Source organism: Trypanosoma melophagium (genome assembly GCF_022059095.1).
Source record: "Trypanosoma melophagium isolate St. Kilda chromosome Unknown ctg22segment0, whole genome shotgun sequence".
Taxonomy (NCBI): domain Eukaryota; phylum Euglenozoa; class Kinetoplastea; order Trypanosomatida; family Trypanosomatidae; genus Trypanosoma; species Trypanosoma melophagium.
Window position 1 is genome coordinate 357937 of NW_027125152.1, and position 24030 is coordinate 381966.

Here is a 24030-nt window from a genome sequence, read left to right on the forward strand (position 1 = left end):
TATGTACTTGCCGATTCTGTAAGTCTTTTTTCTTATTTTTTCTTGTTCTTATTTCTTCTTAAATGGTAAATATTTTTCTCTAACAAGGACAGAAACTGTGTGTGTGTTTCTCTCATTCTTTTCTAGTAGAGAGGAACAGATAGAAATAGTAATATTATACCACATATTATTATTAAATACCAAGAAAAACAAAAAGAAGAGAAACAAAAATAAAAAAAAAAAAATGACGAGCAGAAGAGAGACCCAAAAGAAAAAACGCGGTGGTGTACATAATAGAGAAGGTAAACGTTCCAAACTTGTATTATTCATCATAATAATAACCGTCAGTCTTTTATTTTTATCCTATCTTCTTCACACAGATGAGAAGCGAGATGTTTGGAGTGCCCAATTAGTGAATAACACCCGAGATCTCACTCAGGCACTACAGCGAGTTCAGAAAGAATGCCATGTTGATACGTTAACGATATTAACCGATAATATGATGCGAGTGGGAATTATGTTAGAAAATAGATTAGCAAAGATGGAGAATGCGGAGTTGACACATTATACACATAAAGATATTCTATCGGCAGCGGAAACATATAAAGATGCCACATTCTTTCTTGTGGAGAAATTACAAACACTATTTACGACAAGAGATGGAACACTTCTTAATAATACTAATATTAATAGTAATAATAATAATATTGATAATAATAATAATAATAATAATAATAATAATAATAATAATAATAATAATAATATTAGTGTTTATACACCAGCATTGGTATGGCAATGGATGGCTGTAGCCTCTCATGCACTTATGGCTGTATTACCGGAGTATCATCTCGCTATAGATAACACAAACGCACACGGTGAAGTACTGGTATTGGGATTAGAGTTATTACAACAAGCCTCTAATACCTCTTCTGTCTATGCGAGCTATACTTTACAGCGGGAAAAGGAAGGTTTGAGGCTTGTAGAGAATTGTGGACGTTATGGAAAAGATGCTCGTTGGTTGCAATTCTGTTCGAGTAGTTTTAACAATCACACAAGTTTAGATATTCGTCGTGCCGCTATTCTTGAGGAACTCATCGCCTTACATCCGGATTACGCCCCATTACGACTGCATTACACAGTTACAATCGCATTAGCTCCTCATGTAATTAAGAGAGATGTGGCACGTAAATTGATTGAACAAGAAAAATCTAAATTACCATCCCGTTCACATATTGATTCACTTCATTCTGTAATGTTACAACTCTGCGAAGCGTTTGTTTCTCCCGCACAAGTGATGAAACGTGATGTTGTAGAGGCTATTCATAAGATTGAAAGTTGTGCTAAATTGTTTCGTCCATTTCATACTCATAATGAGGATAGTTGGAAACGTCGTTTTGAGGGGAAAAAACGACCAGATGTGATGAATGGAGAACAAGCAAAACGATTGTTAAATGTTATAAGGAATTTATTAGAGGAAAGTGGTGAGGTATTTCCTGATGCTCTCATAAGATGTGGAGAAATTTAAATGAACATCTTTTTTTTTCTTGTTTTGGTTGTTTTCTATATTTGGGTGAAATAATCTCATGTATATATATATAGATAGTTATATAACTATATACATATATATAATATGTCTGTTGGTTGTGCTTGAATATTGAAAATGATATGGGGAATCAGGTTAGAAACCACCAAATTCGATACGTTCTCATCTCTTGTCCTTCTCTCCAATCTACAAATTCATCGAATTGGAATATTTACCTTCTTCCTTTCTCTTTCTTGTTTCTCTTTGTTTTCTTTTTTCTTTTTTTCAAAGTACTTATTCGTGTTCGCTTCTTCTCTCCATTCATATGTGGCGGTTCTACGTATTCCCCCTCTTACTCTTATTATTGTCATCCACTGTTGTGATGGGCACAACGAGAGTTGTGTGGGATAACAATGATCGTGTGCGCGATATGCGGTATAGTGTTATCTTCACCCACACACGTATTCCGGCAGACAATAATACGATCCCTCCATCGCAATATTATCCAATGAAACTCCGTAATGGATCTTCGTATCTCTGTATCTTGCCGGATATGCCACCCAAACAACAACAAGAAGAAGAAAAAAACAGAGATAACAACGCCCATCATCGTAATAGTGTTATGCAATCATTTGAACCAAATAGTCTTCTACCCCCCCACACAGCGGCAGAACTGCATATCGCCTTTCGCAATTGGTGTTATGGCAAACAGGAGGAGTGGTGGACGTATCAACTCTGCTGGAATGAACGCATTGTGCAGTTTCACATACAAATGGTGATGGGAAACGGCGATGCACATGTCTCAATCGTCTCAACAGCACCACAATCGCACTTTCTCCTCGGTCTTTCACCGCCCAATGCGGCGGGGGTGGAACTCCGCTACGGCATGGATCCCTCCGGCGAACGGTATATTTACACCAATTACAACAACGGCGATGTGTGTGATCTCACGCGGCTGCCACGCTCCACGGAAGTGCGGCTTTACTGCGCCGCCGACGACGAGCGGGAGAAACTGCAGGTGGTGGAGGCGGCGGTGTGTCGATATGTGGCGAGTGTGACGTCCCCGCGGGCGTGTGTGCGGGAGTTGCGGCGGCAGATTGTGCAGAGTGAGATTCGGTGTTACGATGATGGGGGTAATTGATGGATATGACTAGGGAGTCATGGAGTGAAGGAATACGTGTATATGTATGTATATATAAATAAATAAATAAATAAATAAATAAATAAATAAATAAATAAATAAATAAATAAATATATATATATATATATATATATATATATATATATATATATATGTATGTGTATGTGTATGTGTGTGCTGGTTATCTGCTTTTTCTTTGTTTTGTTGCTTTTGATTTCTGACTGGGGTTTTGGCACTGGAGACGACGGAAACTCCGTATGAAGGAATGTTATTATTATTATTGTGATAATGATAATATGATCCATTCTTGAGAGGGAGGTCATTACTACAAACAAGAAGATGGAAATTGTTTTTTTTTCTCTGTTTATTTCTCCTTTTATTATTATTATTATTATTATTATTATTATTATTATTATTATTATTATTATTATTATTATTATTATTATTAATATAAATTTTAATTTTACAAGCACTGTGTGTAGATAAGACAGACATATGCAATGATAAGGCAGGCAGAATATCGAAGCAGTTATTCTCTGCATGCACCCGTAACTGCAGTCTCATTAGGCGAAGAATGGTTTTGCCTTGCCATTGGTAATCGTGTTATGGCAGGCCGTACAATCAATCCATCTTCTCATACACATATTCCTACGACGAGGTTTAATCATAATACTACTACTACTACTACTACTACTACTACTACTACTACTACTAATAATAATAATAATAATAATAATAATAATAATAATAATAATAATAATAATAATAATAATAATAATAATAATAATAATAATACTTATAGTAATGATTATTTTACAGATAAGAAGAATGAAGAAGATATGTGGCTAGTGGCAGAACTTCCACATGGTGCCGTCATTTTATCACTTGAGCAACATGTAATAAGTATGGAAACTTCTCTGCATAATAATAATAATAATAATAATAATAATAATAATAATAATAATAATAATGATAATAGTAATAATGATAATAGTAATAATGATAATAGTAATAATGATAATAGTTCTATGGTTACGGTTGTTATTGGAAGTGGTAATCATCTTTTTATTGCCCCATTGGATAGAAAGGGAGGAAAACATTCTCTTCTTGCCCATATAACCGTAGATGACGCCGCTAGAATTCTACGGATTCGCAGTATAATAGGACCCAATAATAATAATAACAATATTGGTGGTGTTATCATACTTACTGCACTGAACTCGGTCTACTACGTGAGTGACGAGTCTCTTCTTGCTGCGTATCACAAACATGTCAGTACTACTACTACTACTACTACTACTACTACTACTACTACTACTACTACTAATAATAATAATAATAATAATAATAATAATAATAGTATTAATAATATACCGTTTATTCGTTATAAGGCAGATGGTTTGGGTGTTGCACTCGCCGTGGATGCTGTAATGGAAATATCTCGTGAAAAAAAAAGTATGGCAGTTTTTTCTGGGACGTATGCGGGTTCTATCGCCGCCTGGTCTGTTCCTCTTTTATATAGAGAAATAAACGAAAAAGAAGGAAAGGAGAAAAGATTTGTGAATAGTCTTCCTGTAAATTCATGGATTCATGCACATCAAACTGGTTGTGCTGTCTTTGCTGTGAAAGTCCTCACTATACATCATAATAACAATAATAGTACGACTCTAAATACAAATAGCGAAAGTAATTATATGAGGGAAAATAACAGTTATTTCTGTATTGCCACATGTAGTGATGATCGCACTGCCACTTTATATATTTCTACTGGTCCTGCGTATGCACTTACAAATGGAATGACGTGGCATTGTTGTTGGCGTGGTGGTGGTGTTTCATTTTCACGTCGACGTATATTTGATGTGGATATACATTACAGTGGAGTGAAGAGCGGTAGACTTTTCTTAGCAACAGCTGGGGAGGATGGATGCGTACAGGCATTTGGCTTTCATGCACAGGAACTTATCCCAGCGAGTAAAGAGAAAGAAGAACAGAATACGAAAGAAGATAATAAACCAGTTGTGCATGGGGAATTGTTATTAAAACGTGAACATCAACATAGTGGACGTGGCGTTTATAAAGTACGGATTCACCATACACATAATAATGAAACAGCAGTGGTCTCTTGTGGCTTTGATGGTTCCGCACACTATACGCCGTTATTTAGATCCTCTACACAAACCGCCGTACTTATACCGCAGGTGGAATTACGGCGTAAAAGTCAACATGTACGTAGTATTATATGTGATGAGATGGGGACGCTGCTTGCATGTACAGAAGAGGAACTTATTATTATTATTATTATTATTACTGCTAGTTGTAGTAATGTTATTGGTGGGAATAAAATGAGGGAAGTACGAGTACCGCTTCCTCCTTATAATAATAATAATAATAATAATAATAATAATAATAATAATAATAATAATAATAATAATAATAATAATAATAATAGTCTTGGAAAGAGAGATAATTTGCCAACATGTATTAGTGTGGTTACACGTGTGCCACAGGAAAGTTTTCTAGCACTAGTGGGTACAAAAACAGGTCATGTGCATGGTATATCCTATACAGTTCCATTACTTACAAGAGAAGAAATAGAGAAGGAGTGTTTTACAGATAAATCCATCGTATTATTTACAGCTATTCCGTTATTATCAAAGGTTCTATTTGTACGTGGATTGTATTGGCGAGAGTATCTTCTTTTTGTTAGTATTCACGCTAATGGGACATTTGTGCTTTCAGCTTCTTCTTATTCTTCTAGTGAGAGTAGTACTTCTGTTGTGTGGAGGACATGTACTTCCCCTGGTGTTCACACTACCACTCTAAGTATATTTATTATTAAATCTCATAATAATAATAATAATGATAATAATAATAATAATAATCATCATCATCATCATCAAAAAGAAGAATATCTCTGTGTTCTTGTTGGAGATGATACAGGTGGTGTATCTGTTGATCTTATTAATTTAACCGATCATCCCCATCATGGTGTTGTTTCACTACTACAACGCGAATCTTTCTTTCATCATGTAGTCGCATGTATTCATCACGAAACAACAGCACAATTCTCTGATTCTACTATACGTTTTACAGTAGTCTCTGTACAAGGGGAATGGCGAGTGTTTCTCTTAAACACATTAACACACTCTGTAGAAATCCCATCTGTTTCATGCTTATTAAGATTCCCATGGCGTATATCTTCTGTTCTTTCTATGAATGATACAATAGCAGTAACGATGCTTGGAACAGATATGACTATATTTGCCCGTCGTCCTTTACATTGTAGTTGGCAACCTATTGCACAATATCATGGTGTAAAGGCCCCACGTCTTCTTTCAGCCACTATCGCTAGTAATAATAATAATAATAATAATAATAATAATAATAATAATAATAATAATAATAATAATAATAATAATAATAATAATAATAATAATAATAGTGAAATTCCTGTTTCTATTTGTCATTGTTCTGACGGGGTACAGGCAGAATGGGATATCTCTCATATAAATAGACAAAATACCACAACGCGTATTCTCCACGGTGGTGTTATTACCGGTCAGGAGTACAACACTGTGTTATTTCTACCAACACCCGCCTTACATATTCTCTGTGGAAGTGAAAACTCTATGATTACCGTAATATCCCCTCTAGACAATAATAATAATAATAGTAATAATATATTGTTATCATTATCTCCTATAACGTTATGCGGACCGCACGAATCGAATATTCTCGCCATGACAATTTGCGGCGCTGAAACAAATCGTGTGCGATTTGCGACGGCTGGTGGTCTCGCCACACTTGCCTTGTGGGAGTGGGATATGCGGTATAATTGGCGAGTCATTGCCCACTATAATCAACAAGAAGAAGAAAAGAAGAAAGAAAAGAAAGGAAATGAAAATGATATTCGTTGTGTCCCACGTTTTCTTTCAATCTGTGCTACTTGTGTAGATATTGTAGTTGGGAGTAGTGATGGAACGTTAAAAGTATTTGCACTTTCACATGTAATGGATTTACGTTATCATCTACCGTTCGTAACACCAGTCATACAGGCAAAACCGATAACGGCAGTATCGACATTATGTGCCAGTGAACGTTTCATTATCGCCGGTGATACAAATGGGAGAATGGCGGTGTGTAATGTGGGAAAAGGTGTTATATCAACATATCGTTCATGTGCCAAATCGGCTGTAAATGCACTTTCAGTTGGGCGAAAAGTAAATACATCACATGATGCACTTTGGCGTGTACTTGCCGCAATGGACTCTGGTGATGTGATGCTCATACACGTGGGCGTATCAATTATTGAAGTAATGTACAGTGTGCGTGTGGGTCTTACAGCTGGACGTGGTGTTTGTTGGATCTCCTCCTCCGCATTTCAACAAGTAAAAGAAGAAAAAGAAGAAAGGGAATTAAATGTGTATAGTGAAGAAAAAGAAGATACGGCGGTTGTGGTAAATGATGAGCGTGTGACATTTCTACGGATGTGTGCAAGGAATAGTGAAGAGGAACTTTGTGTAGATGGACATAGACGTGTGAATATACGTGGAGTTAGTGGTATGAGTGTAATGAGTGTGGACTATGAGAATACACAAATGCGAATATGTGTAGTTGTTGGTCAGGGAGTGGAAATGATTCCAATTAATCAATATTACTGATGAGAAGGAGGAGAAATAAGAAGAAAGGGGAGATTGTTTGTGAAATTACAAAAAAAAATGGTGATATATATATATATATATTATTATTATTATTATTATTACGACGCGTAAATAATACAAGTTAAAAAAGGGGGATGGATAGAATATATATATATTTCCTCTTTACCTATGAGTGTGTATATATCTATTTTTTCTTCTTTCATTTTTTCTTCTTTCTAGTTATATTCTTTTCTCTGTGTTCTGTCTGTTTTTTTTTTAAAGCGCAATTACGAGCTTTGTTAGCTCGTCTTTCTCACAGTTTGTGTAGGTTCAATAGTTTCTGTGCGTGTGTGTGTGTGCGTGTGTCAGTATATATATATATATATATATATATATATATATATATATATATATATATATATAATTTTGTAAATTAATTTAAAGAGCATCACCGCAAACATTGATCATTCGATTAAATTTAATTAAATACGAACAACAAACAAGAATACATAAAGAAGATCATTATTACACATATATACACAATATTATTTAGGTAATAGTTTCCATCCTTAATTATTACACATATGACCATACCTAAAGTATTACACCTTCTCGTACACCGTGTAGCGAGATATGAACGTCCATTTAACACACAAGACGCTATTCTCATCTTAAAGTCTTTACATCTTCTTCGTTATCGCAGCGATGAAGTGCGGGGAATATGTGAAAAGTGTGCGTTTGCCATCGCCGCCTCTACTCGTATGACTGTTCCTGTTGAACGTGTTGTGGATGTATTAAACGCATTACTTTCCCTGCAGGCCGCTGCTCTTCCTATTGTGCATGTTAAACTCACCGCACGTTTAATAGAATTAACGCCGCAAACCGCATCGGTGCGAATGGCGCAGAAAGCAGCGGTTGTGGTAATGAAATTAGGCCGTCGTTATTGTAAACATTATATCGCTAATCATATATTTGATTTATTAGTGGAATGGACGAGAGAACATCCAACGGATGGGATATTGCGATTGGCGATGATTGGAGTATTTGCGTATACAAGTACGGCTATGCGGAAAGATGATGTTCGTGTATTATTACTTTCATCTCAACAAGGAAGAAGAGAAAAAGAAAAAGAAGATGTTGATATTTATATAGAGAAAGATATTAATCGTATTCAGGCATTACTAACTGCGGCGGAGTATCTCGTGGATACACACGTTATATCTACATTACGTGGTAATAGTGCATTACAGGCCCTTCATCTCTTACCATTTCTTAATAATATTAATATCACGCATCCCACAATGTGTGAAGAAAAAGAAAGAAGTATTTATGGGCAAACGCTAACAAAGATAAGAAATGCATTTTATACAGAATTACAAATACATACCGTTGTACCTGGTGGATATGCACAATTTCTACATGACTTTCTTACAGAGTTTCATAGTAATAGTAATAATAATAATAATAATAATAATAATAATAATAATAATAATAATAATAATAATAATAATAATAATAATATTAGTAATAGTGAATTCTCTCATGATGTTGGGTGTCTTCTTTCAGTTTTACAAAATGATAACTTTCGCAAAGCCCTAAACTCATATGATGTAGCGAAGATTGCCATGGCGTTGAGTCACGCCTTAACGAAATGGCATTTACAATCCCAATCTACATTACTATTTCCATTACAATTACAAGAAGAAACGAATAATGAAGGAAATGGGTTATTCTTTCAATCTACATTATTATTAACGGTATGGAAAAGTTTAGTAGAACAGTTGGAGTTCTTTTATCATACAACGTGGAAACTTCCGCATGTTCGTGTGGATCAAGTAGCGGTAGGCGCCGTTTGGCATTTTACTCAAAAGTGTATTTGCATACAACTTCAACAAGGAACATCACGAAGAAAAGACAATCTAAACATGAAAGCCATAAAAGATATTATAACACCATTGATTCAACTGACATATCATATAAAAGGAGAATTAACGCAGGTCTGGTCATGGGTATTATATTCAATGAGTATGTGTACTCGTACACGTGTGTATCACATACAATTAAATACATGTATAGAAGAAATTATAAAAGAATCATTTCTTATACCTTCTCCGGTTGAAGTCTCACTACGTACATGTGTACAAGCTCTTTATGCTATTTCTATATTAATGGTACCAGGCATAGAAGAAAAGGAATTATTATTATTACTATTACCATCATTACCATTAATGGCACGTACTAGTTATATAAGTGAAGTTCAACACGATATAAAAGATCGAATACAACGATGGGGACCTCAACATCCTCTTGTGGAGAATCTCGTAAATCGCATACAACAATTTCGTTATGGGGAATATACAGCAGATGATGTGCCTATGCTTTTACAGGCTCTTGCAAATTTAACAGAAGCTGCTGTTATGAGAAAAGAAAAAGGAGAAAAAGAAAAGAAGACGGAAGTGTATGATTATACAAATATAATGCAGTTAATAGAAAGAGTTTTACATTATCTAAAAGGCAATCGTCATAATGATTGGTATTACAAACACGGTATAGCAATTACTTCCACCCTTCTCTCCCTAGAAGAATTTCTTTCCACAAACACACTATTACGTGATATTGCGATTCAGTATCTTTACCGTGTGGAATCTATGGAAATAACTCTGATGTGCACGGCACTATTTAGATGGATGGAACAGGCAGTAAAACGTAAACGTAGAGGTGTAAAGTGTGAATGGTCAAGAGATGTCCTTATCTCACTTGCCGCTGTGCAAATACCACGAATATGTAATGAAATAGGAAGAAAAGAAACCAAAAAAGAAGGAAGGCGAACGGCTATGTATCTTTTATTGAATGTCGTAGAACTCACACATGAACTCGGGGCCACCCTCTCATTTGTAGAATCCACAAATCCTACAAATCGTAATAATAATAATAATAATAATAATAATAATAATAATAATAATAATAATAATAATAATATTACTAATAATACTAATAACTCACATATGGTGGTTTGTTTAGATCTTTCCGCATTACTGAATAGTGGTATATTAACAGGCGTGGATGCGGCTCATATATTGCGGCTTATGAGTTATGAAGTACACAGTAGTGGTATGCTGCGGGTCCACAATGCCCACATCTCACAACTGCGCCATATTGCTCTAAATAATAATAATAATAATAATAATAATAATAATAATAATAATAATAATAATAATAATAATAATAATAATAATAATAATAATAATAATAATAATAATAATAATAATATAACACCATCAGCAGGAATAGTAATAAAAAGAGGAGGAGAAAATGAAAAAAATATGAACGTACAGATACTTTTACATTTACTTCGTGCGAATGCCACACTACAGTCCTCCAAGGCACTCTTTGACACTGAAAGTCTTATTTCTATCATGTCTGCTGTGTGTAAACAACTCCATAAACACCATCAATCACAGCAGTTAATAGGGAATGCCAGTCGAATGGTACATGCACTTCTCTCTTCGCAGGTATTATTGTGTTTGGGCCGTTCACTGCAGAGTTATGATGATCTCGCACCCGCCGTGTATGCTGTATTAGATGCTATGGAGGCAAATCAAACAGAGAAGCCAGAGACTATATTTAAACTTCGTCTTCTTTGTGGTGCGTAAATGATTTATTATTATGTATTATTTATTATTATTACTACCGTTGTTTGCTTCCTTGTTTGTGTGTTTGCTTTGAGAAACCACATGGCATGTTTCTTATTTGGTGTTGTTGTTGTTGTTTTTCTTGTTGCGTTTGTCTTTGTAAACTGACATGATAAATTTTCCACATTGCGTAATATCTCTGATGGTGAAAGGGAATCGCATTAACGAATGGAATTAAAAAAAAAAGTGGAAGGTTCTTTTTTTTCCTATTGTTTGCTATTATTATTACTATTGCTCTTATTATTGCTATTTCTATTACTATTTTCTTTCGTTTGTACTTTTTCCTGTTATCTTCTCTCTTTCTCTCCTTATATATATATATATATATATATATATATATATATATATATATATATATATATATTTAGCTCCTGCTGCCACGAGCACGTTGAAAGGTGGCAGCACACCTTATTCTTCCTGTGGAGAAAACGTCATTTAAACATACAAATATATTAAAGATCGTACACGACTAACACAAAGTAATAACCACAAGAAGAAGAAGAAAGAAAGAAAAAGGCAATAACCATTAACAATACAAAGGAGAACAAGAAGAAGTATAAAAAGAGAAAACAAAAACTAAAAATATATATATATCTACAACTTAGTTTACTACCATCAAAACACAGATGCGTAAACGACGGCGTGAGAATGTCAATACCAATAAGGCTGGATTAACACCTACTACTACTACTACTAATTATACTACTACTACTACTATTAAATCAAACTCTAACACCGCAGATAATACACTAGACGTTGTATTACCAGCTCTTGTACAACAACAGCAACAACAACAAAATAACAATAAACGACGACGCTTTTCATCAGCAGCCGCAGCCGCTGCCGGACCACTTTCCTTTACATTTGCACCCACAACAGTTCTTCCTATTTGGCAACGTGTGGTGTTATCAACATTACATCGTTTGCATTTGTGTGAGGCGGACAGTCGTCGTGCAGAGGCGCGTGGACGGGCACTTTATCGCGATCTCACTCGTTATCATGAAGACTTACACCTTCGAGAGGAACGTATTCGTGCCCAACAGCGTGATTCCCGTGCACGACTTGGCAATAAACTCTTTAATGCTATTGAGAAACAATGGACACGTCGGGCGGATGTATTTCAACAACTCTTATGCATTGAGTTTGATGAAGTGAAAAGACGACATACAGAGAAGAGACAGGAGGATTTACTGCGTGAGGCGGAGAATCTCACCCGTACACTACTTGATGGTATTTTCACAGATGCGAGAAGTCGTACTGTGGATGGGGATAGTGATAATGCAGCTGTTATGGCCGCTTTACGGGGCGATGATGAAGTGGATGACTACAAGGATACCGATTCAAGTAGTCCTATTGATAATAGTAATAGTAATAATAATAATAATAATAATAATAATAATAATATTATTATTATTATTAATAACAGTGATAATGATCACGATAATGATGATAGCAACGGCAGCAGTAAGAGTAATAATAGTAATAAGAGTATCATAAAAGAGGAGAAAAAGGAGACTAAGAAAAAGCAAAAAGAGCACAAAATATCTACACGTACATTAGAGAGCTCTCTTTCACTCCTTGATACCCAAGATGGACGACGACCACTGCGGGATTATCAACGATCTGCCCTACGATGGATGACAAACTTGTATACAAAGAAACTAAATGGTATTCTTGCAGATGAAATGGGACTTGGAAAAACTGTACAAACAATTGCCCTTCTTGCCTACTTTGCAGAACATCTAAATGATTGGGGTCCACATCTTATTGTGGTTCCTACTACGGTAGTTCTTAACTGGCGAGCAGAGTTTATACGTTGGTGTCCTGCGTTAAAAGTATTAGTTTATATTGGAAATCCAAAAGAACGTCATCGATTACGTAAAGGTTGGATGGGGGAGGATGCTTTTCATGTTTGTATTACTTCTTATAATCTTGTTGTACGAGAACGTGCTATATTTCGTAGACGACCATGGGGATTTCTTGTTTTAGATGAAGCACATCAAGTGAAGAACTTTATGAGTAAAAAATGGCAATCACTCTTTGATTTACAAGCGGAGTATAGACTCTTATTAACTGGTACACCTCTACAGAATTCTATTATGGAGTTATGGTCACTCTTTCACTTTTTATTACCCTTCGCATCGGCATTTAGCTCTAATGAGGAATTTCGAGAATGGTTTAGTAATCCAATGGAAGATATGGTAACTGGTAAGGTTTCATTAAATGAAGAAATTGTACGCCGTTTACAATCTTTATTACGTCCTTTTATGTTACGTCGATTAAAGAAAGATGTGGAATCGCAATTACCATCAAAGACGGAGAAAGTTGTCATGTGTCAACTTTCACGCCGTCAACGACTTTTATATGATGATTATATGCAACTCACAGAAACACGAGAACGAATTCGTGGGGGAGCAGGCGGTGTATTAGGAGTATTATTAGCATTACGTAAAGTATGTAATCATCCAGATATGTTTGAAGAACGTCGAACAATTTCTCCAATGGGACTTGATAATCTCAGTGAAATTACAATGTTAGTACCACGAAATATACTATTAAAAGATAATGACTATAGTGGGTGCTACCGATTTCAAAAGTGGCGTCTTTGTGTGGAAGATTTATCTCTTTCATGCGGAAAACAACAAGAGAAAGAAAAAGAAAACGAAGTAGAAGAAGAAACATTCTTTGATGATTCCTGGTTAAATTGTACATACTTACATGTATTACAATTAAATCAATCCTGGGGACAAGAAAAGGAATTGTATCGGCGAGAGCAACTCCATCGCTATTCTCCAGATAATTTTCACTGGCCTAGGCAAACACCACCGGAGGAAACATTAATGAGATCACATAATGAAGAAGTTAGTGACACTTTGTTTTCCATGTTATGTGGTGAAATGCGACAAGAACAGGCGTGTATAAATCAGCGTCGAAAGATAACAACATCCATTCAAGCTAAACGTTGTCGTCGTTTAGAAGCTTCTATTTGTGTGTGGTATCCAACATTTCTGCAGATAGCAGAAATATCTCCATACCACAATAATAATAATAATAATAATAATAATAATAATAATAATAGTAATAATAATAAGCATAAGTATAAACGTATTCCAGCAGCACTTTGGCCAACTATTACGCAACGTGTGGCGGCTATTATGCCTATTGCATGTAAAATTGCCGTTTATGTTCCTCGTGTAGCGGCGACATTTCCTCCTAAATTACATTGTCTTTTACCTGTTTCGCATTATCACGCCTTTTGTGCCCATACACGAAAGAGTTTAGCACCTTTATTTGCAATATCTATGCCATCATCCTCATCCTTGGCATTAGGCACAGGTAACTGTAAAAAGTATTATGACCCTGGAAAAAGAGTTTTTGATGGATCTTTATTTCTTGCAGAATTATGGCCATTACATGTACGCCGTTGTTTTAGTTTTCCTGATAAACGATTGCTCATTCATGATTGTGGGAAATTACAGTTTCTTGAATGTTCTCTTAAACAACTTCGACGAGAAGGACATCGTATGCTAATCTTTACACAATTTGTACATATGTTAAATATATTGGAACGATTTTTAGCTATTATTGGAATACCTTATCTTCGTATAGATGGAAGTACAGCAGCGGAAAAACGTCAGGCATTTGTAGATCGTTTTAACGAAGATGATCGTATTACATGTATGATATTATCTACACGTTCTGGTGGAATAGGTTTAAACCTTACAGGTGCTGATACTGTAATATTTTACGATAGTGATTGGAATCCGACGATGGATCTTCAAGCGCAAGATAGATGTCATCGTATTGGTCAAACTAAACCAGTAACTATTTACCGTCTTATAAGTGAACATACCGTAGAAGAAAGTATATTACAAAAAGCTAGAGAACGCAAAAAGCTTAACAATGTTGTTATTAGAGGTGGTCAATTTCATGCCATGGCAAGTGTGGAAGATACATATGAAGATACGAGTGCCGCTTTAGCCGCATTATCGGATCCTGTTCGACTACGAAGTTTCTTTCATGATTTAGATGAAGATGCCACAGTGTTGGTAGATGAAGAAAATCCAAAAGGACAAATAAAGGTTTTACAGGATAATAATAATATTGATAATAATGATAATAATAATAGTGATAATGCAATTAAAAGCAATTCTACTGAAAATACATTTCATACAAGTGATATGACTGCTGTAAGTACGGAATTTGATATTCGGGCGGAAATGATGAAATTGGAAGATCAAGAAGATCGTGAGGCACAACAGAATGTGGAGGAGGAATTACGTGCATTGGAAGAACAGAAAAGAAATGATGAAGCGGAATTGGGTGGAGAAGATGATGATGATGACGATGAAGATGACGATGATATTGAAAATGAAAATGATGAGGATGGAGAACGAAAACGCCAACGACGACGACAAGAACGACGACGACAACGAGAAGAACAGGAAAAAATGGGAGAAGATGAAATGTTTATGGGAATTCCTACAAATACTTCTTTAGATTCTTCTAATCTTAATAATAATAATAATAATAATAATAATAATAATAATAATATTAATACTACCACAGCAGGAGGTGAAACGATATTATTACGTCGTGAATCCCCGGCTGTACTGCAGAAACGCCGTGATGCCTTACGTCGACTTCGCACGCCACTTGATCGTTTACTTTCTTTGCATTTTGGTACTTCACACGCCGCTGAGGCACGACAACGGTATGAAGTATTATGTGAGAAGTACGCCGCACAAGTGGATGAGGAGGAATTGCCACCATTCCGAGATACATTTCGTCTTTAATTAAGTAAAATAAAGAGAAAATAAAGCAAAAATTAAAAGGATGGTGGTAATTGTTGTTATTGTTGTTGTTGTTGTGGTGATTGTTTATTGTGGGGTATAAATATCACCTTTTTTTTTCTTGCCTTGTTTTGTATATATAAATAAATATACGTACGTGAAGATTAGAGATGTGTGATTAGGAGTCTCGTTTTATTTTTTTTTCTTAAATGTATTTTCATTTGATTTTTTTTTTCTTGTACAATTGCGATCTTCTTTCCTTTTTTTGTTTTGAGTAGAGTTTTCATCCCTTTCTTTATAAAAATATACAAATAGTAATTTGAATTTTACACAAAAATATTCATTAGTTACGCAAACAGTGCACTCAACGTGTGTGAAAAAGCAGAAAAAAAGCGGAAAAGGAACGTTCCATTGTATTTATATATTTATCTATTGACGACATTTATTTCTATTATTAAGTGATACAGTGAATATATATATATATATATATGTCTGTTCAACAAATAAATCCTGCAACAGGTGCGAAACTAGAGTCTATTCCCCTTAACACTGTGGATGACGTGATAGATGCTGTTAAACAGGCTCGCGAAGCTCAAACAAAATGGGCATCTGTATATATTAAAGAACGTGCGAAACATTTGGAAAAAGTAAAACGATTTCTTGCCGATAACGCCGAACGCGCAGCTGAGATCATCTCCGAATGTAATGGAAAAACACGTCAAGATGCACTGGCAACAGAAATTCTACCTTGTGTGATGGCATGTGGATGGTATGCAAAGAACACCGCCAGTGTTTTAGCCCCAAAGCGTCTCTCCTGTGGAAACTTTCTATTTGCTAATAAATCCAATACACTGGAGTATATTCCTCTTGGTGTGGTGGGCGTTATTTCACCATGGAACTATCCCTTTGCAATTCCATTTGTAGATGTTATTATGGCTTTAATGGCTGGTAATGCTGTGCTATTAAAAGTCGCCACTCCCACCACAAGTGTAGGCCAATTTATTGAAAAATGTATAGAAGCTGGTTCCTTTCCCCCACATCTCTTTACACATATTGTACTCCCTGGTGAAACGGCCGGTTCTGCATTTCTACAAGCCGGTGTACATAAACTATTCTTTACTGGTAGTGTAGCTGTGGGGAAACGATTAATGGCACTCGCTGCTTCAACACTCACACCTGTTTCATTAGAACTCGGTGGAAAAGATGCAATGATTGTACTCGATGATGCTTCACTGGAGCGGGCGGTAAATTGCGCATTATGGGCGGGATTTCAAAATGCCGGGCAATCGTGTGCTGGTGTGGAACGTGTATTTGTGCATACTTCCATCTATGAAACATTTCTCGAACGTCTTGCAGCAAAAACACGTGCCTTACGTCATGGACCCGATATTCACAATTCTTATTCTTCTCATAGTAATAATAATAATAATAATAATAATAATAATAATAATAATAATAATAATAGTGGGGATGGACCAAAAGTGGATATTGGTTCTCTCACTACGGCTGCCCAATTAAAGACAGTGTGTGCGCAGGTGGAGGATGCCCTCACACGGGGTGCACGTATAGTTGCCCAAAGCACTGCCACTGGAAATGTGGAAAATGGTTGGTTTTACCCCGCCACTGTTCTTGCCGATGTGACTAATGAAATGATGATCATGCAGGAAGAAACATTTGGTCCAGTAATTCCTGTCATGTCTTTTACAACAGAAAGCGAGGCGGTGCAGTTAACGAATAATTGTCAATTCGCCCTCACAAATAGTGTTTTCTCACGCAATCGCAGTCGTGCACGTCGAGTGGCACAACAATTACAAAGTGGTGTTGTTACTATAAATGATCATCTCTATTCACATGGTATGAGTGAGGCACCATGGGGAGGATGGAAAAATAGTGGTATTGGACGTACACACGGTGTACTTGGACTGCGGGAAATGTGTAATGTGCGGTGTATAAATGATGATTGTCTGCCAAGTTCACTGCTAGATCGAGATTTGTGGTGGTTTCCACAAACGAGTGAGTCTTATGAGGCAATTTTAAGTGCCTTGGCACTAGTGGCACCACGTGGGATATGTCATGCTTTACGAAGTGCTGTGAATTTAGTAAAACGGTCGAAATTAATGTTTACGCCATGGGTTGTTAGCGATGATACTACAAAAGGTGAATCAGAGGAAAATAAAAAAAGTAATTGATATATACAGTTTATTGCTGAGAAGTGAAGATCGCAAAAAGGAAAATGATGATGGGGAAGGGAAGGGCTACACAAAAAAAGAAAAAAAGCAATTGAAAAGAAGATGTAAATGTAAAATCCATTCGTTATTCTGATGATGTATGTGTAAAGGAAGGGGAGAAAAAACAAATGGGTTGGGGAAAAAAAAAAACAAAGTAGGGGATATCCAGAGAAAAGAATACACAAAAACACTACAGTGTTGGTATGGGTGTAAAATCTCGGTTTTTTTTTTAGTATTGCCCTTATTATTTTTCGACTCAACAGTGTTTTATTATTATTATTATTATTATTATTATTATTATTATTATTATTATTATTATTTAATGGCGTTGACTTTTAGGCCCTGAACGATGAAAAGAAAAAAAAATCACAGGCGTGGCAAAAATATTTATGTATTCTTTTTATTTTTTATTTCTTCTTGTGTGTAATATTAGTTGTTTATCTCATCTCTGTTTTTTTTTTCCTTTTCCATTTTGACATTTTGTTGTATACTCTCTCTCTTTCTCTCTCTCTCTCTGAAGTTGTACGTGTGTGTAGTGGTTGGTTATACCGGTGAGGAGATAGATAGATACAAATAAACACAAATATATATATATATATATAGAGAGAGAGAGAGAGAGAGGGAAAGAAAAATAGTTGTTTATTAAAAGTATCTTATTATTAGTAGTGACGGCCAATACCAGTAAAGATTTGAGAGGTGAGGTAAGAAATAAAAATTACAAAACAATTAAAAGAAAAAAGAAAATGGAAGTAGCATTTACTATTTCTCCAGGAGAGCGGCAACACGTAGAGTATCTTGCTGATCTATTTGCTGTTATTGTGGCTATTGAAAAGATTGAAAAGGCTATTCTTCGGGATCTCATTACACAGCAACAGTATGATACTACTATTAATCGTTTGTTAGAAAAGTATAAATCTACGGTTTCTCACCTTGAACAAGGAAGTAATCCGTACTATACCACTATTGATTCTTTCTGGGAGAATTACGGTTCAAAGTGTCCAGCAGCACGTACACGTATTCAACTTGGATTTGAGGTTGCAAAACAACAACAACAAGCTGGTCGTGTTGATCCACGTTTAGTGCTTGAATGTGGACAGTACTTTATTACATTAATGGATTCTCTCAAATTACAACAAACGGCGGTGGATCAACTGTACACACTTCTTACAGATCTTATTCAGGGTTTAAAACGATTGAATGTAGAGGATTTGGATTTTTTTCAGCGTCTTCTCTCGTGGAAAAATAAGTTAGATACTATGAATGCTTCAGATGAATTAAATGAAAAGGACACTCGTGAGTTTGCCTTTGTGTTAGAACGTGGTTATCAAGCTTTTCACGGATATCTCAGTGATACCAGTGGAGGTGTAGTGGCAAGACAATGAAGTTGTAAAAAAGAGAAAAAAAGGAAAAGAGAGGCAACAGAGTAAAACGAAAAGAGTTTTTTAATTTATTTCTTTTTGAGTTTCTCTTCTTGTATATCTGTATCTATTTATTTATTTCTTTCCTTTTGCTTTATATTTTCCTTTATATATACTAATGATATAATCAAATAAAACACAAAAAAAAAAATAGAAAAAAAGGGGGAAGGAAATAATAGATTTCTAATGTCTAGATATGTACCCCCACACCGTAAGCGCGCAGATGAAAGTGATAATAATGATATCTCTAATGAAGCCACACAACGTGAGGCTTGGCAGGCCCTTAATCGTAGTATCACAGGTATTATCAATCGTGTAAGTGCGGATAATCTTCAAGTCTCCGTTACAGAACTATTTCGTGAAAATATTATACGTGGTCGTGGCCTTTTGTGTCGTAGTTTAATGCGAGCACAATTAGCGGATCCAGATCTTACGAATGTCTTTGCCGCTCTTGTAAGTTGTGTAAACAAGGAATTATCAGCTATTGGTTTGTTATTACTTAAACGACTTGTAGTACAATGGTGGCGGTATTATCGTCGTAAAGATTGGACCGCACTCCGATCTGTGAGTCGTTTTCTAGCTTGGCTGTATATATTTAATGTTGTGCATGTAGACCTTATTTATCAAATTATTCTCACCCATTTGACCTCTGGGAACTCGGATGGTGATGGAAACCAAAGCAATACTCCAAATAGTAATAGTAATAATAATAATAATAATAATGATGATATTGATCAGGCGGCGGCAATTTTTCGAGAAACGTTTCGATCCATGTCTGAACGTAATGTGGCGGAGTTTCATGAACACGTATTAACGCCTTTTCGTGATATGTTGGCAATGGACAGTGATGCCTGGCGCCTCTCACCACGGGCGCAAACACTCCTAGAATCCTGCCTGCGTGAAGTACAAGAATGGGAACGGGTCAAGTTTACAGCAAATATTATTCCACCGGAATTGTTATTAGTGGAGTTAAGTGAACAGAAGTGTCATACTGAGATAGATTTAGATGATGGGCCTACAATGGATGCAGAGGAGAAATTAGATCGATTTGTATTTGATAAGGAGTATGAGGCACATGAGGAAGTGTATGAAACAGCCCGACGTGCCATTCTTGGTGAGAATTGGGAAACAGAACTGTTAGAACAAGTAGCAGCCGCAGAGGAGGCAGATGAGGAGGCTGAAGAACTGGAAAGAACTCAACAACAAGAACAAGGAGGAAAAGTTTCTGTAGATACACCGAAACAATTAATTGATGAACATGATCGACAGGTAAGAAAGGAGGTGTATATGGCTTTACGCAGTAGTGTTAGGGCAGATGAGGTGGTTCATAAGATACTCAAAACAATGCAGCCACAAACAGAACGTACGGTGTGTTTTATGGTGATTGAAGGCTGTTGTGAAGAGTCATCGTATAAAAATGTGTATGGAATGGTGGCAGAACGTTTATGTAAGAGTAATGCGAAGTTTCAAGGTTTTTTTGCCGAAGCTTTTCGATTACGATATGAAAATGCAGAGGATCTTGAAGAAAAACAGATTGAATATACGTGTAAAATCTATACGCATTTACTTCGAACAAATTCTATTCCATGGCATAAGTGTCTTTTCGTGTTTGATATTGTTAACAGTAATGTATCCCAACGTCTTATGATTCAATGGCTGTTACAGGGATTAGTAGAGACACTTGGTATGCGAACAGTACGTGAACGTTTTGAAAAGGATAGGGAACTTCGCTCTAGTACGACAAAACTATTTCCTATTATTGGTTCTGCAGAAGATATGTTAGAATGGGCGGTGAATATGTTTGAAGCGATGGGAGTTGGTGAGTTGGGATTTGGACTGCGTGCTCGATTGGAGGAATTACGCAGCATGAGACGGGGGACACATTTGAATAGTAACAATAATAATAATAACAGTGATGATGGTGGAAGTGGTGGCAATATGAATAAGAAACGTCCACGAGATAATATGATGGAATACGTCTAAGAAGACGGAAGATGGAAGAGGACAGAGAGCGAAAAAAAAAGTGAATAGAGATATTAATATGCGCGCACATTCTATAATATAATTATGAATCTTCTTTTTGGTTTAGCATTTATCAAATTTTATCTTTTTTTTTCCTTCTTTTTTCTTTTTTGTTTGTGCTATATATGTATATATCTATTTATACATACAATTGTATATATAAAAGCCTATTCTTTGTTGTACACTATAGCAGATTTTTTCTTTTCGCCGTAGAAAACTCCCAAGGCTAAGAAAACCAAGCCAAAACCAACAACCACTTAATAAATAAAAACAAAACAAAGAAATATCCATTTCTAACAATTACACCATTATGGAAGATCCAAATCGCAAACCCACAAAGGCTCATGTACTTGTGCGTGTGCGCCCCTTCACAGAGGCGGAGGCCACCGTCTGCCCCGAAGACAGTCCCGTTCCACGTGAAGTAATCGACTGGGACGGTTCCCACACACTTACCGTGCTGGACGCCGTAAATGGATTTACCGCACGTAAGAATGGTCAATTTGAACTCGATCACGTTTTGTGGTCATTCCGCGATGAGGAACGCCCACAGCGTGTTGTACACACACAGAAGGATGTCTATGATGCGATGGTCACGCCTTTACTACCGCAGTTGGTGGAGGGTTACAGTTCGGCGTTTTGCGTGACTGGCGCGACGGGAAGTGGACGTGTTTATTCACTTTACGGCGATGATGTGGATGGCGTGAATCGTGGGATTCTTCCACGATTTGTTGATGATGTCTTTACCGCCTTTAAACGACAAAAGCGGGAGAACAGTACGCTTTCCTGTGAGGTGGAGGCGATTGATATTTCATCGAATGAGACGTATGTGGATTTACTCTCCCAGCGACGTAAAAGTCCTGCGAGTGCAATCGCAGCAGCAAATGCAAATGCAAATAATACAGATGAGATGAAACTTGTAAATGATGCCGTAGAGGGAATTAAATTACAAGGCGCCACACGTGTGGCGGTGAATAAACCATCAGAGTTGCACACCTTACTGCGACAAATTGCACGAGTGGTGTCGAAGCGTAGTTCCTGTCATACCGTTAATCTTCGCTTTGTCGAAACATATGAGTTTGAGGATCCCGAACAGCAAGGACAGGCGGTAAGTAAATCCAGGCGTATTCATGTTCTTTTTGTACTTTTACGTAATATGCCAGCTGCCTTTCAACGCTGCATTGATGTGGCGGTGGAACATGATAGTGGGGAGAATCCACTGGCAAAGGTTCCCACACGTGAAACGGCATTTACAAAACTTTATCCGGATTTATTGCAACAGGGTTATAATCTTGCGTTTCTCTGCTGTGTCAGTCCTTTTTATGAACACACACGTGATACGATGCAGACGCTTACACTTGCCAAGAAATTGATGAAACTGCGATGTAAGCCTAAACTCATACAAGATGAGGCACTTATGGAATTACGTAATCTCTCAGATGAGGTAAAGAACCTTAAAACGGAGATTGTGCGACAAAATGAGTCTACACAAATTGTACAGAGTGAGATTAACGCACGGGAGGTGGAATTAATGAAACAAGAGGCGGTGCATCATGACTGTAAAACGAAATTACAAAAATCGGAACATGATGTTTCTGCAGCACGTCATGCTCTGGCGATAAATAAATTACGCACAAAATGGCATCAGTCAAATTATGAAAAACAGGTACACAATAAGAAGAAAATGATGGCGGCAACTATGAAGGAAAAGGAAGAAACAGAAAAGGCAGCCGTCGCGGAGGCGAAAACGGTGGAACGGGAAAATGCCAGGTTGAGAACAATGGAACAAAAATTAAAAGAACGAACTGATAAGAATGCCGAATTTGATGCTCGTCTTAAAGCCATAATTGAAAAGGAAGATAAATTGGAAGAAATGCGTAAATTTAATGCGGCCACATCAGAGGAACAACGACGTATTGTTATAGAAAAAGCTAAGAAAAGTAATAAAAGACCATCCGAAGCGGAGAATGAACGCATACAAAAAGATATAAAAGTTATAACAGAAACGAAAGATAAAGCAGCGAATCGTTGTCGTGCGGTGGAGAAGGAATACAGCACGGTATATGCAGCAGAAAAGGGAACACGAGAAAAAGAAGAAATGCAGAAGAGTATTGCACAATTGGAGAAGGAAATTGCAGAAGTGGAAGCGGAGAACAAACGATTACAGGAAGAACTTGAGAGACGTCCTCCTGGATGTCAGTGTATTCTCATGTAGCGTGAAGATACCACTTGGTATCTATTTATTTCTTTCCCTCTCTCTCTCTCTCTCTCTCTCTATATATATATATATATATATATATAATATTTGTATGTGATGATGTCACAGGGAATTGAAAATGTGACAGTATTTTTGCTCTATTGTTGTCTGTTCCTGTTTTGTGTTTGCTGTTGCTATTTTGAGGGTTGGGAAATTGTTAGCTGTAATTGGAATAAAACACTTTTTAGAAAAGAGAGAAAGAGCGATTCAAACAGGATTTTACATGGGATTACTCCACTATTACTGGAACAGAATAGGTGTGCTAGCAGTAGAAGGTAACAAGAAGAATAACACTTTTTTTTTTTAATACTTGTAATGACTGTTTGTTTGTTTTTTGTATT

General features: G+C 36.4%; 9 protein-coding genes across 9 annotated transcripts; all 9 read left to right on the top strand.

The window, feature by feature from the left end:
- Nucleotides 1-223: 223 nt before the first annotated feature.
- LSM04_003351 (uncharacterized protein) lies at nucleotides 224-1504 on the top strand (the record flags this gene model as incomplete). The annotated part of the gene is made up of 1 exon (XM_067334640.1): nucleotides 224-1504. One exon carries the CDS (start codon nucleotides 224-226, stop codon nucleotides 1502-1504), a length of 1281 nt encoding a protein of 426 aa, XP_067191678.1.
- A 379-nt stretch (nucleotides 1505-1883) lies between these two features.
- LSM04_008918 (Protein OS9-like) lies at nucleotides 1884-2642 on the top strand (the record flags this gene model as incomplete). Its single annotated transcript, XM_067334641.1, has 1 exon — nucleotides 1884-2642. One exon carries the CDS (start codon nucleotides 1884-1886, stop codon nucleotides 2640-2642), a length of 759 nt encoding a protein of 252 aa, XP_067191834.1.
- Nucleotides 2643-3142: 500 nt separating this feature from the next.
- On the top strand, nucleotides 3143-7303 carry LSM04_009061 (uncharacterized protein; the record flags this gene model as incomplete). Its single annotated transcript, XM_067334642.1, has 1 exon — nucleotides 3143-7303. One exon carries the CDS (start codon nucleotides 3143-3145, stop codon nucleotides 7301-7303), a length of 4161 nt encoding a protein of 1386 aa, XP_067191841.1.
- A 563-nt stretch (nucleotides 7304-7866) lies between these two features.
- Nucleotides 7867-10935, top strand: LSM04_005057 (uncharacterized protein; the record flags this gene model as incomplete). Its single annotated transcript, XM_067334643.1, has 1 exon — nucleotides 7867-10935. One exon carries the CDS (start codon nucleotides 7867-7869, stop codon nucleotides 10933-10935), a length of 3069 nt encoding a protein of 1022 aa, XP_067191734.1.
- Nucleotides 10936-11600: 665 nt separating this feature from the next.
- On the top strand, nucleotides 11601-15770 carry LSM04_002421 (Helicase; the record flags this gene model as incomplete). Its single annotated transcript, XM_067334644.1, has 1 exon — nucleotides 11601-15770. The coding sequence occupies one exon, from the start codon at nucleotides 11601-11603 to the stop codon at nucleotides 15768-15770; it is 4170 nt and encodes a 1389-aa protein (XP_067191644.1).
- Nucleotides 15771-16255: 485 nt separating this feature from the next.
- LSM04_003078 (Aldehyde dehydrogenase domain) lies at nucleotides 16256-17956 on the top strand (the record flags this gene model as incomplete). Its single annotated transcript, XM_067334646.1, has 1 exon — nucleotides 16256-17956. The coding sequence occupies one exon, from the start codon at nucleotides 16256-16258 to the stop codon at nucleotides 17954-17956; it is 1701 nt and encodes a 566-aa protein (XP_067191667.1).
- Nucleotides 17957-18738: 782 nt separating this feature from the next.
- LSM04_009148 (Vacuolar protein sorting-associated Vps28) lies at nucleotides 18739-19377 on the top strand (the record flags this gene model as incomplete). Its single annotated transcript, XM_067334647.1, has 1 exon — nucleotides 18739-19377. One exon carries the CDS (start codon nucleotides 18739-18741, stop codon nucleotides 19375-19377), a length of 639 nt encoding a protein of 212 aa, XP_067191845.1.
- Nucleotides 19378-19599: 222 nt separating this feature from the next.
- Nucleotides 19600-21396, top strand: LSM04_006285 (Initiation factor eIF-4 gamma; the record flags this gene model as incomplete). The annotated part of the gene is made up of 1 exon (XM_067334648.1): nucleotides 19600-21396. One exon carries the CDS (start codon nucleotides 19600-19602, stop codon nucleotides 21394-21396), a length of 1797 nt encoding a protein of 598 aa, XP_067191767.1.
- A 349-nt stretch (nucleotides 21397-21745) lies between these two features.
- On the top strand, nucleotides 21746-23647 carry LSM04_002712 (Kinesin motor domain; the record flags this gene model as incomplete). The annotated part of the gene is made up of 1 exon (XM_067334649.1): nucleotides 21746-23647. The coding sequence occupies one exon, from the start codon at nucleotides 21746-21748 to the stop codon at nucleotides 23645-23647; it is 1902 nt and encodes a 633-aa protein (XP_067191652.1).
- Between the last annotated feature and the right edge of the window lie 383 nt (nucleotides 23648-24030).